Source organism: Ranitomeya variabilis, chromosome 2, assembly GCF_051348905.1.
Source record: "Ranitomeya variabilis isolate aRanVar5 chromosome 2, aRanVar5.hap1, whole genome shotgun sequence".
In the NCBI taxonomy this organism is placed as follows: domain Eukaryota; kingdom Metazoa; phylum Chordata; class Amphibia; order Anura; family Dendrobatidae; genus Ranitomeya; species Ranitomeya variabilis.
This window is the reverse complement of record NC_135233.1, coordinates 837,118,647-837,131,060: the sequence shown is the minus strand read 5'-3', so window position 1 is coordinate 837,131,060 and position 12,414 is coordinate 837,118,647. Positions and strand designations below refer to the sequence as shown.

The window sequence follows — 12,414 nt, the reverse complement described above, 5'->3', positions numbered from 1 at the left end:
TACTGTGCAAGCGCCGCACAACGGGGGCAGCGGATGCTGTTTTTCCACGCATCTGCTGCCCCATTGTGAGGTGCGGGGAGGTGGGGGTGGAGTTCCGGCCGCGCATGCGCGGTCGGAAATGGCGGACCGTCAGCACAAAAAAAGTTACATGTAAAGTTTTTTGCTGCCGGCGGTCCACCACAACACGACGCAACCGTCGCACGACGGTTGCGACGTGTGTCAATGCGTTGCTAATGTTAGTCTATGGGGAAAAAACGCATCCTGCAGACGACATTGCAGGATGCGTTATTTCACCAAAACGATGCATTGCGACGTATGCAAAAAAACGCTAGTGTGAAAGTAGCCTAAGGCTACTTTCACACATCAGGTTTTTTGTGTCAGGCTAAATCCGGCTAAAGTTTTAAAAAACGGATCCAACTTTTTTTGGCGAAAAACTGATGCGCCCGATTCGTTTTTTTAGCCGGATCTGGTCTTCTTTAATGCGTATCTATTTTTTTTTGGACTTCCTGGTTCCGGAGACGAGAGAGCGCGCAAGAGAGCGAGAGCGCGAGTGAGAGAGCGCGAGCGCGAGAGTGACCCCAGAACGGACCCCAGCATGGAAAATGCTGTGAAAACCTGATCCTGACACCGGATTGTTGTTTCACATCTCCGTTTCATCTGTTTTTGGCCGTTTCCGTCACTGTGCGTTTTTTTCCGCCGGACAAAAAAAAAAACTGTTGCAGTGGACGTTTTCTCCGTCTGCCGGAAACGACTATTTGAACGGATCCGGCAAAAAACGGATGAAACATCTGGCCATCAGGCACAATCCGGCACTAATACAACTCTATGAGTTGATGTGTGAAAGTAGCCTAAAGAACACGGTGTAGAGTGTAGCCCTGCACAACTCAGACATCATATTATAGATATGTCTAAGGCCCCTTACGCACATCAGTTTTTTGCCACCAGTCGCAACCATCGAATTTTGAAAAAAAAAAAAAAAAACGGATCCAGCGACTGATGCCGCCGAATCCGTTTTTTTCTTTCATAGACATATTATCAGTCGCCGTCCGTCGTTTGCTAGAATGGAAGCCTATGACACTGGATCAGTCAAATGACTGAGTCCGGCGACGGATTCCGTTTTTCTTTTTAACTGAGCATGCTCCGATCCAATTAGCCAGATCCGCTAGTCGGATCCGTCCAAAAAAGGGATCCGTCGCATCAGTTTTTCACAATCTGCGATGGTTCCGTCGAGCCAACAGATTGTGACTGACGGCAAAAAACTGATGTGTGAAAGGGGCCTAACACGCCATGTTCTCTTATACTTCAAACGTGTTTTTTTTTCCCTTTTTAAAAAGCACAAAGCGATTTGGACAGATACAATAAAAACAGCCTATAATAAATACACTCATGCTCAGCTGAAGTGCTAGGGAGATAAAGCCTGTAGACAATGGGCAACCACGTGGTGAATATAAAGGCACAAGTTCTAATTGATAACATGTAACACCTGGCCCAGAGTAGGAGTATTTTATATGTAAATTACACTCCCCCCATACAAATGCTCAAGGAAATAGCAAGATAAGTAAAAACAAATGCTGAAGGAACCCAGGACCACAGAACCATTGTGTGTACATATATTTACGCATTTACGCACATACATATGACTAAAGGTACCGTCACACTAAGCGACGCTGCAGCGATACAGACAACGATGCCGATCACTGCAGCGTCGCTGTTTGGTCGCTGGAGAGCTGTCACACAGACAGCTCTCCAGTGACCAACGATGCCGAGGTCCCCAGGTAACCAGGGTAAACATTGGGTTGCTAAGCGCAGGGCCACGCTTAGTAACCCGATGTTTACCCTGGTTACCAGTGTAAAATGTAAAAAAACAAACACTACATACTCACCTTCACGTCCCTCGCCGTCCGCTTCCTGCACTGACTGAGCGCCGGCCCTACCGCTGTGCTGTACTTTCACTTTGCGGCCGGCCGGAGCTCACAGTCAGTGCAGGAAGCGGACGGCGAGGGACGTTTGACAGACATCAGAGGGTGAGTATGTACTGTTTGTTTTTTTACATTTTACACTTGTAACCAGGGTAAACATCGGGTTACTAAGTGCGGCCCTGCACTTAGTAACCTGATATTTACCCTGGTTAACATTGTAAAACATCGCTGGTATCGTTGCTTTTGCTGTCAAACAGAACGATACACGGCGATCTGACGACCAAATAAAGTTCTGAACTTTAATCAACGACCAGCGACATCACAGCGGGATCCTGATCAATGCTGCGTGTCAAACACAACGATATCGCTAGCCAGGACGCTGCAACGTCACGGATCGCTAGCGATATCGTTTAGTGTGACGGTACCTTAAGTTCGAAGAGTAGTGGTGAATAATGATGTCACATTAAAGGAAAAACAAGTCACATAAAAAAAGCAAAAAAAGAGCAGGAAAAACAAACCAGTAAGTAAACAAAACACTTATTTGACCCAGCATTCCTCCTAGAACTAAAGTGGTTTAACTCTATATTTGAGAAAACAGATTATTCACAAATTCCAATGAGGTAAACCTCAAACTGCCCAAACCAGAAGAGAGACAGAGGGTGTGATCAGCACACAAAACTTCATGGTCCCCATGCAGTAAAAACATAGGAAAGTCAGCCTGTACAAGCTGCCCCGAAAGCAAACACACAGGACCATCTGTAAGTCTAGACACGCACAATGGGTTTCTGATTTCAAGAGGTATCATTGACATTGATCCTGTGTACACAGGAAATGGAAGGGTTAATGAAGACTCGTGAAAAATCCACGGGGAGGGGGGGGGGGGGGAAAAATCAGGAATCCACATTTTTAAGTCAAAGGCATAACCACACATTTCTGGCCAGCTGATTCCAAAATGTTATCTAAGATTGATCGGCTATATTTGTCAGATGATAAATACCAGAAGTGCGCCCGAATCTTTCATAATGTCTGCGATATGGATAGGAGATCACTTAGGATCAGTGAGAATAAAAAACCCTTTATGATACACCAAGACATAATGAGGAGAACATAGCAGAATGCCACAAACATGTTTTCCAATAAACAATCTGTACGTAAATGGTTAAAAGCCAAGAAGCCGAGGAGGTCTGAATACATGAATATGTATGTCAGCTCATGCAATAAAACAATACCCATACATCAAACAACCCGAAAACCTCAGGAACGTACATAGCAATGGAATTACTTTATTAAAAACGGCTAAACAGAGAACATTGCAATAAAGGACCAAATACTTCACATAAAACACAGGGGAAAAAAGCGCAGCATCTCCCCAATCATCAAAGAATGGGCAAAGCCCTTATACCCTCCTCCAACAGAAACTGCAAACCAACACCGCAGGAATGCGAAAACATCCCAAGGCATATGTAGTGCAGAAACATTACCAGAATGAGGCAACGTCCCAACAAGAGCGACGCTCCGCATCCCCACCATCTGTGGGAGAAGGAACCAAAAGTCTCACACTTCACTAATAATAATAAACTGTCCGTGGAGATGTGAACACAGGAATCGGGGGGTGTAAAAACTTACGACCCACCTGTGTCTCTACCCTTCCCAGAAGTGCAGACATAACAAATCCTGGCGAGCTTCATCTAGATCAGGGGGCACAGACTTCCAGAAGATGTGGGCACATTGAGTTGTCAAGATTATCACTTCTCACCCTTGTGGGTCAATTTATTTCTACAATACAAGGCCAGGTTTATATTGGGTTCACACAACACTTTAAGGCCATGTTCAGATGGAACAGGTTTTTTTTTTATAAAGCGTTTGAAAAACGTTTTGTTTCTAACCAGAAGCCACTCCAGGAAACACTCCCTCTATCTGGGTAGGTGCACACAGTTATACAGATGCCAGTGTACCCATTGAGTTTTGCCAGAGAAAGACGCTTCAGGAAAATGCTGGCGGTCTGTCTCAAAGAGTCAGGTTTTCCTGATTTTTTTTATTTTTTTTTAACTGTATATATGAAATGGTGAGAGTCTTAAATAAGAAAGCGGCCAGAAGAATGGTCAGGTCGCTTTATTGCACAGCAAGTCGCTTTGACAACGCAGTACGTATTTGGTTCTTTTCACCATTTTTAAGTGCTTTCTCAAGTGAATGCCTGAGGCAACCTGCCTATGGCCACATTCACATATTCAGTATTTGGTGAGTTTTTTACCTCAGTATTTGTAAGCCAAAACCAGGAGTGGGTGATAAATGCAGAAGTGGTGACATGCTTCTATTATACTTTTCCTCTGATTGTTCCACACCTGGTTTTGGCTTACAAATACTGGAGGTAAAAAAAAAAAAAACCTCCCCAAATACAGAAAATGGCCTTTAAAAAAAAAAAAAAAGACATATTGTCCACATTATTTCTGAAGCATTCATTTTTTTTCATTGGTTTTCAAGCAGATGTCAACAGGTTGATTTGTTTGTTTGTTTTTTTCTCCTTTTTCTTTTTTGCATCTTTTTCACCAGTTACTGTATGTTACATGTTAAAATTGCATATTACTTATTTTAGATGGATTCCACATTTCCACATGGAATATGCTGAAAAATGTAATGTATCGAGTGAAAAAGATGCAATAAGTAAAAAAAAAAAACAAACAAAAAAAACAAACCTGTTTTAGGACAGACAAACCTTTCTGAACATATCCTAATGGCATTTGGCTTCTTCACGAACTGAAACTGCATAATCAGAGGTGAGTAAAAGGATTTTCATTAAGGATATGTTCACACTCATACACTGATTTTTTTCAGACTTTTTTTTGATCAGACACTCTCTGAAATCCATTAGTTCGTTAGTTTTGATTGGACTGTCAGTTTCTTCTCTAAATCTCTGAAAGAAAATCAGTGTGAACACTAACAGTTGAGATGTCAGAAATTAGGGTTCCACATAATAGCAAACATTGCAACAAATTTCTCAGAGTGGTGACAATTTTGGTGAAATTTGCTAGACATTAGACATTTCCTGTCATCGGGCATTGGTGGAATGATGAAAATTTCAACAAATATATTGAATTGTTGCATGTAACCTATGGCACCATACCGTGCATGTTAGCCTAGGACTATACTACGACTTTAGCTTCTTGACATTCCGATAGCAATGTTGCGCTGGTAAATTGTAATTCATGACAGCAATCAAGATTGCATTATGATCACAGACTTGGATTTTACAGTTTTTCAGGACAAGCAAATTCAACATCAATAAGGCCAAATCCATATAACCACACACACACACATACAAAACAGCGAATCTCGCCTGAAATTTGGGAGAAGTCTGCGTAGTCTGCGATTTTTTTCACACGGATATTCAGTCCATATGGAACAATCTGAACAGCCCAACTCAATGACTTTGGTCCGTGTGCTGTCAGTGTCTTTCATGGATAGTGCTCCGACCAGAAATATGGCTGTGTGAATGTACCCCAATGGTGATTATCGGTGGGACATTGGCAACAAGACATAGTGCAAAATCTGTGCAGCCCTAGCCCAAGCCAACACGAAGACAAGGAGGGACTTCACAATCCATCTTTTTGTGTATTTTTTTTATTTTAAATTGAAAAAGGGAGGGTTAATAAAGTGTCAGAAACAATGTATTTGGCACATGCCATGTACACCACTTTTTGGGCATCTTACTAATTTGCTTAGGGCAGAAACACGTTGATGGAGATTAACCAAGTGGTTCTTGTTTCACCCATGGTTCACCATAAAAAAAAAATGCTAATTTGGAACCTGTTATGATGCCACTAAGGGTATGTGCATCTGACATCTTTTAGAAGCCAGCGTATCGTCATCGTCTCTGAAGCGGAAAAAGCTGTAGGAAAACGCTGGCTATGTGTTCCCTCAAGTGTCTCCTTAAATATCTTCTAGCATGCCTCTTGCAATTTTTTATTTCTCTTCAACTCCATATATAAAACATAGTGATGGCTTTCAACCAGAAGCCACCAGAAGAATGGACCGGTCACTTCTGAAGTGTTTAAAGGAGGTTTTAAAAGATGTAACATTCACAACTAGGCATTTTGACATTACTGTGTGTAGGTTCATTCTTTTTGGCATTTTTGTATTAAACACTTTCTCAGGCGGGCTTCCACCAGAAACGTTACGTGCACATACCCTTACAACTTCTTGTCATAACAGCTAATGATCTTTTATCGACATGGTCACATTACAGCTCCACACCAACGTAAAGAGTTGTATGGTGTCATCTGGCACCTCACACTTCTATGGAGCATCCATATAATTTTGTGTGGAGGCTTTTTTGTGTGGATTGTACAGCAGTGAACTTCTGACCTCAAACAACCGTAACTTGGTCACTTTTTAGTGTTTGCATTATAGATGCAAGACCCAGAACAAGAGCAAAGTGCCAAACTTCTACGCTATGGTGACGCTAGTCGTGTGGAGCCCGTGAATTGTGGCCATAACACATGCACTTACATACAGCTGCCTTTACACTTATGTTACATGTAGCTGGACAAAAGCAGAAGACACGGTCCGAAAAATGGCATTTATCTGTTTTGAAGCCTCCAGTCACAGATTCTGGGAAACCTGTTGAACAAATGAGCCAAGTATTCACGGCCACCATGATAGAAACCTTGTGGATCCTTTCAGCTACATTCCCTCCCACAATCAGCTTTTGGCGCGTTTTTGCATCTTGATGTTCTAGCAAAGTGGATGTGATTTATGGAAATCTCTTGCCCACTGTGCTACTTTTTTTTTTTTCGTAAACTGACCTGCCGTGCGGGTTTCAAATCAACAGCATGTCAATTTCTCTTGCGGGTACGTCGAGTTTTCTGTGTGGATTTTCCCCATAGACTTTACATTAAATGCAAAAAATCCGCAGCAAAAACAAAAAAAAACAAAACACATGCGTTTAGTGTTTCCACAGGGGAAACAAAAAAAATGCATGTAATTTACACGCAAGTATAGCAAAAAAAAAAAAAAAAACACGAAGTACCAAAAATAAAACCGCTTTATTTAAAGCATGACACACCAACCAGAGACAAAAAACAGCAGCGTCAAAAATGCGATAAAACCACATGTTAAAGAAGCTCATACAGACGCAATGAAAAAACACAAGCCACCTAATTTAAATAATAGGTGCAGAAATTCTGCTACATCAAAAACTAACCAAAAGCTCATAAGGAGAACGCAGCCTTTTGGGGTCTTTGGTGTGAAAGTCAGCAATGCCAATACTGTGTGTTTTTTTCTGTCTAAGATAAATGTAGATAAGTTTGCTATACATCTGCGCTTTAAGTCAATGGAATGGAAGATAAATAAACAAACAATGACTGTAATAATTAAATAGTTATGATCTGTCCTTTATGTACCCTTTACCCAGAGGGGACACCCGTGTTACGGTTGAGAACGGCTGAAATTTTGAGATGCTGTAAGAGGTGTTTGGTTTGTTTTTTTTAAAAAAGGTGAAATTAACGCGTTTCACTTGCATTAAAAAAAAAAAAAAAAATCTAAAAAAAAAAAAAAAAAATGACCAATAACCGTATCAATCACAAATCCATGTGAATGATTAGTCACATGGAGCCAGCAGCGGACAAAGGTGCGGTACACAAGATTAATCTACACGGTTACACCGCGGGGAGGATTCCTGAAATTATGTGGACACACACGAATCTGTTCTTCCTTTGTTTTCACTTCTGCATTTATAGAACATTCATGAATTGTATTGTTCACTACCTGTTGCCATAACACGGCGGCCATATTGGTGGGCCGACCGGATTCACCACCAGTTCCTGCTAAACCAGGTAAAACAATAACTGCCTCCTCTGTGGCACATGCAGACACCAGGGTTTATGCGAGTGCACATTAGGGTATACATTTTGGGATATTTGGACGGACAGGACTTGTGGATACAGAGGGTTCCTTACGTTACACGGCAGTGAGAGCAGATGTGGCGAATGTGGGAATAAACCTGAAAGTCCACAAAACTAAAAATAAGTCCGGCATCAATCAAAGCGTGACAATATTTGTACAATGCAGCGCAGGTTTATTTAGTGAAATCCAACATGCAGTCGTCATTTCATCGTTGACTTGCTTTGTCATGTCCCGGCAGAGCATTTTCTCATCTATTCATGGCTTCACAAGGAGTGACGAGAATGACAGGACAACGTCTCCTAACCAGCCTAAGACAGGAATGTGAGGTCACAAGACAGGGCTCTTCACCTGGGGGAAACGAGTGCGCCAATCCCAGGGACGGTGGGAGACTAATTAGTAGAAAGACCAGCAAGAATGAGAGCCTAATCCAGAACACACAAGGGTCCCATTGTGCAGTAACCCATACAAAAGAGTTAATAAGGAGGAAACGACACCCCATTATTCCCTCATTTACAACCAAAGTAATCAACTTACACAAATCAGTCATCTAAATGGACAATTGTCTAGTATCACAAGGTCCATCTCCTAGGTGTCTCAAGTGGAAATGGTCAACAACTGTTTTCTTAACTTCAACCACACCCTGTTCTTATCACGTATCCAAAAGGATAAGGCGAGAAAGATTGAAGAGCCAGAGGCTTCTGCCAAAAAGGCAACACAAAAGACAGAATGGCCAGAAGAAATCAAACTTTAACCAGCAACGGAGGAGGCCTTCAAGGAAAACACCGATCAATCATGTCAGTCGAAGGCCTTCAACACCTTCCAGGCCATGCGAGACCCCAACCGGAGGAGAAGAAGCAGTATACCGGGGATGTGCCCACCCTAATGAGAGAACACTGCATACCCCAGGAGACCACTGGATGATCAGAACCCAACAAAGTTCTCCATCCCCTGGGGTCTGCCCACCCTAATGAGGTAACACTGAATACCCCAGGAGACCACCGGATGATCTGACCCAACAAAGTTCTCCATCCCCTGGGATGTGCCCACCCTAATGGGATAACACTGCATACCCCAGGAGACCACCGGATGATCTGAACCCAACAAAGTTCTCCATCCCCTGGGATGTGCCCACCCTAATGGGATAACACTGAAATCCCAGGAGACCACTATCCCAGGATATGATCAGAACCCAACAAAGTTCTCCATCCCCCTGGGATGTGCCCACCCTAATGGGATAACATTGAAATCCCAGGAGACCACCAGATGATCAGAACCCAACAAAGTTCTCCATCCCCCTGGGATGTGCCCACCCTAATGGGATAACATTGAAATCCCAGGAGACCACCAGATGATCAGAACCCAACAAAGTTCTCCATCCCCTGGGATGTGCCCACCCTAATGGGATAACACTGCATACCCCAGGAGACCACCAGATGATCAGAACCCAAAGTTCTCCATCCCCCTGGGATGTGCCCACCCTAATGGGTAACACTGCATACCCCAGGAGACCACCAGATGATCAGAACCCAACAAAGTCCTCCATCCCTTGGATGTGCCCACCCCATGACGGACAATATGGCCAGTTGGCAGGTATACAGCATGCTGGGCTCCTCCAGCCAAGGCGCTGGCCCAGGGCTGGTATCTGGGAAGTCTCCACATATGGAAGAAAGATCTGGTTCCACATGAACAAAGAGAGCTCGGCCTCGGAGATGTGGAGACAGCTGCGGACATCAGGAGAGGTGAGGAACTTCTGGACTGCTGCGCCCCATCACTCAGCACAGAATCCCTCAGACCTGCAGGCTGGGCAGGGACAACCTGTGGCAGCCAAATCCCCGGCAGGAATCCCTGGCCACGCTGGGATCTGTAGTACACACACACAGCCACAGGTGATGGCGCGGTCAGGGGCCACCACGTACCAGGACCACTGTGCCCACTGTCCCGCATTAGGGAGGCAGAGCACGTAGCGGAGCCCGGACACGCACAATAATCCCGCATCTCACCTTCCAGTCCTGTGACGCCCGCCGCCAGCAGCAGCACCGAGCACAGCAGCAGCAGCGGCATGTCTGCTGACCCGCTCACTGGGGACCGCGAGCCCAGCTCTCCTCCGGTGCGCAGACCCAGGCGTGTGCAGCTAGCTCCTCAGTCCCCGCCCGGTGGTGGCCGCGGGTGTACGCGGATCTCTTTGTTCCTCCTCTCCGCGGGTGTACGCTGAAAAGTGCCGCTTCCCTGGGGTACACTCGTGCCACTCTGGCCCCCCGCGGGTGTTTACAGTCTCGTGGGCCCCCCCGCGGGTATACTCGGGTAACTCCCGACCTCACACTGGCGAATCCCGCACTGCAGCCACAGCTCAGTCTGGGGGAGGGGGCGCGTCAATCACGGCGCTGGCTCCGCCCACATGCCCTGTCAGCAGTCACCCCTCCTATTGCTAGTCTGCTACCAGCGCAGGCTTCACCCAGCTCCACGCGGCACACGTGGGGGACCGCGCACGGTGGGCGTGCTTTAGTAAAAAAGATGAATTGAATTGGGCGGGGTGTGATGCTTTAACTCCCCGCCCCTCATTTTTATTGGTCGTTCTTTCTGTTGCCATAGTAATATATTGGGGAATGTCAATCAGTGAAGAGTACCAATTGCAGGCAGCGACCTCTTGTGGCCACGAGCGTCATTTCATGGAAGAAATAAAGAACGAGAGCAGGAAATGGGAAAAGGGATAATGAAAAGTGTGGTGTCATTAAAGGCGATCTCTCATCACTCTCATCGGGCACAACCTCTGGAGCAGGCTTCCTTGTGCCTCCAGCCTTAGCCCTTTGTGTCATGATGTAATCCCAGTGTCTTACCATTAGGGCTGGTCACACTCCTGAAAAGAAAGAAACTGCACGAATGCGAAGAAAAACATGCTCAGCCATATCCAAATATATATATATCTTCATGTGCTGTATACACGCTGCTAGCATATGGCAGCTATGGGTGCTGAGAAGTAACGGACGGGTGCCAAGGGCCCACCAGTACCATTGCCTTTGGGGGGCCCACTTTTCACCTGCATGCAAATATTACATTACCTTCGCTCCGAAATGTCCCTGTATCTCTATATAATAATAGACTGGGCAATTTGGTAAATGAATGATGAGATGCTGCTCTTTTCGGTACCTCGTGCATTATGCCAAGTACTGCCCATACAGTGGGGTTGGGGGCCCACCTGGGGATTGCCCTGTTACCCCATGGGCCAGTCCGAGCCTGGAGGGGAGGCTACAGCACAGTAATGGCAGCCAACACTTAGGCCTCATTAAGGGAACAGTGATTTTTCTCATACGCAAAAAAAAGGATTGATATTGATCAATGTTTGGTCGGAGTTTCACCAGTTTTTCTCAGATGCAAAAAACAACAACAAAAATGATAGAGGTTTCGCCAGCCTCCACTATGAAACAGTCAGTGAGACGCACCAAGAACATGGCTGGCATCCGAGAGCCGTGCACTTGTATTGGCGGGATTGATCCATGATTCCGAGCAGTATTGGAGACCACTCAGTCCACAAAAATACACGGACGTGTGAACAGCCCCATAGACTATAATAGGTGCGAGTTCTAGCCGTGAAAGACACGGACAGAAGAAAAACTGACGCCTCAGTGAGGTTTCAGTTGGATAGAATAAAACTGGACGATAATATGCGACAAAAAAGGAAGTTCTCAATCCAAATCCATTTTGTGATGATTAGGTGATGGGCAATGTCATTGGGGTGCAATAATCATGGACATTATCGCGCTTGATAAATAGAAATAATGCCACAATGCATTACATTTATTATCTATAGACCATATTGTCTTCTTAATTTTTTTTCCAGAACTATAGCAAAGGGTGCTTGTAAATTATGATACCAGGGTGCACTTTGTCTCCATTACAGGTCAACAGTGAGATACATTTTGACTCCCCTGTCAGTAATATTTAAACGCCTGCGGGGTTTTTTTTTTCACCGCTGGAGTGGTGTCACTAGCCCTAGTCTTATACTTACGAGATGCGTTCTTCATCTGTTATTGGTGCCACTCAAATTGTTGTCAGCTGGTTGTGACCTACTAGATCGCTCCAGTGTTTACTGGGCGAGCTAGAAGTCACGACTCAATGTAAGTCTATGAGATCTAGAACAAGGGTCCCATAGACTTGCATTGAGAGCTTGTGACCGCTACCTAGTGCCAGGATGAGGGATAGGCAGGTTAGGCACCTGTCTAGGGCGCTACCTCCCCGAAAGGGACGCACTTTGGTGGGGGAAAAAGTGACATTGCTGAATGCCTGCGCCCCCCCCCCCCCAGCACCTTCCCCCACCCACAGGCATTCAGCACAGTGAAGACCGTGGCACAGGCACACGAGGGAGCAGTGTCAGTCACTGACACCGCTCACCCCTCTGCCAGTGCTCCAGCGTCGCTCCCCCTTCACTCGATTTTATTTGCATCTGTCAGATGCTCATACTATCAAGAGGAGCTGTGATCAGTCCCCTGTTCCCCCAGGAACTGCAGCAGACCACAGGTCACTTCCAGCCTGCGCACTTAAGGAGACGGCGCAATGCAGTGACATCATCGCACTGTTCAGCGTCCACTGCTGCATGAGA

At 45.2% G+C, this 12,414-nt stretch overlaps 1 protein-coding gene across 2 annotated transcripts in view; it reads right to left on the bottom strand.

Moving 5' to 3' along the window:
* EPHB3 (EPH receptor B3) overlaps positions 1-10,243 on the bottom strand; it is a 53,322-nt gene extending 43,079 nt beyond the window's left edge. The window contains exon 1 of one of the 2 annotated variants that reach the window (XM_077290089.1): positions 9,821-10,243. In XM_077290089.1, coding sequence (XP_077146204.1) covers positions 9,821-9,881 — 61 coding nt within the window. In that variant the 5' untranslated portion in view covers positions 9,882-10,243. The remainder of the gene's footprint in view (positions 1-9,820) is intronic. The other variant, XM_077290090.1, reaches the window with a different exon arrangement.
* Positions 10,244-12,414: the final 2,171 nt, after the last annotated feature.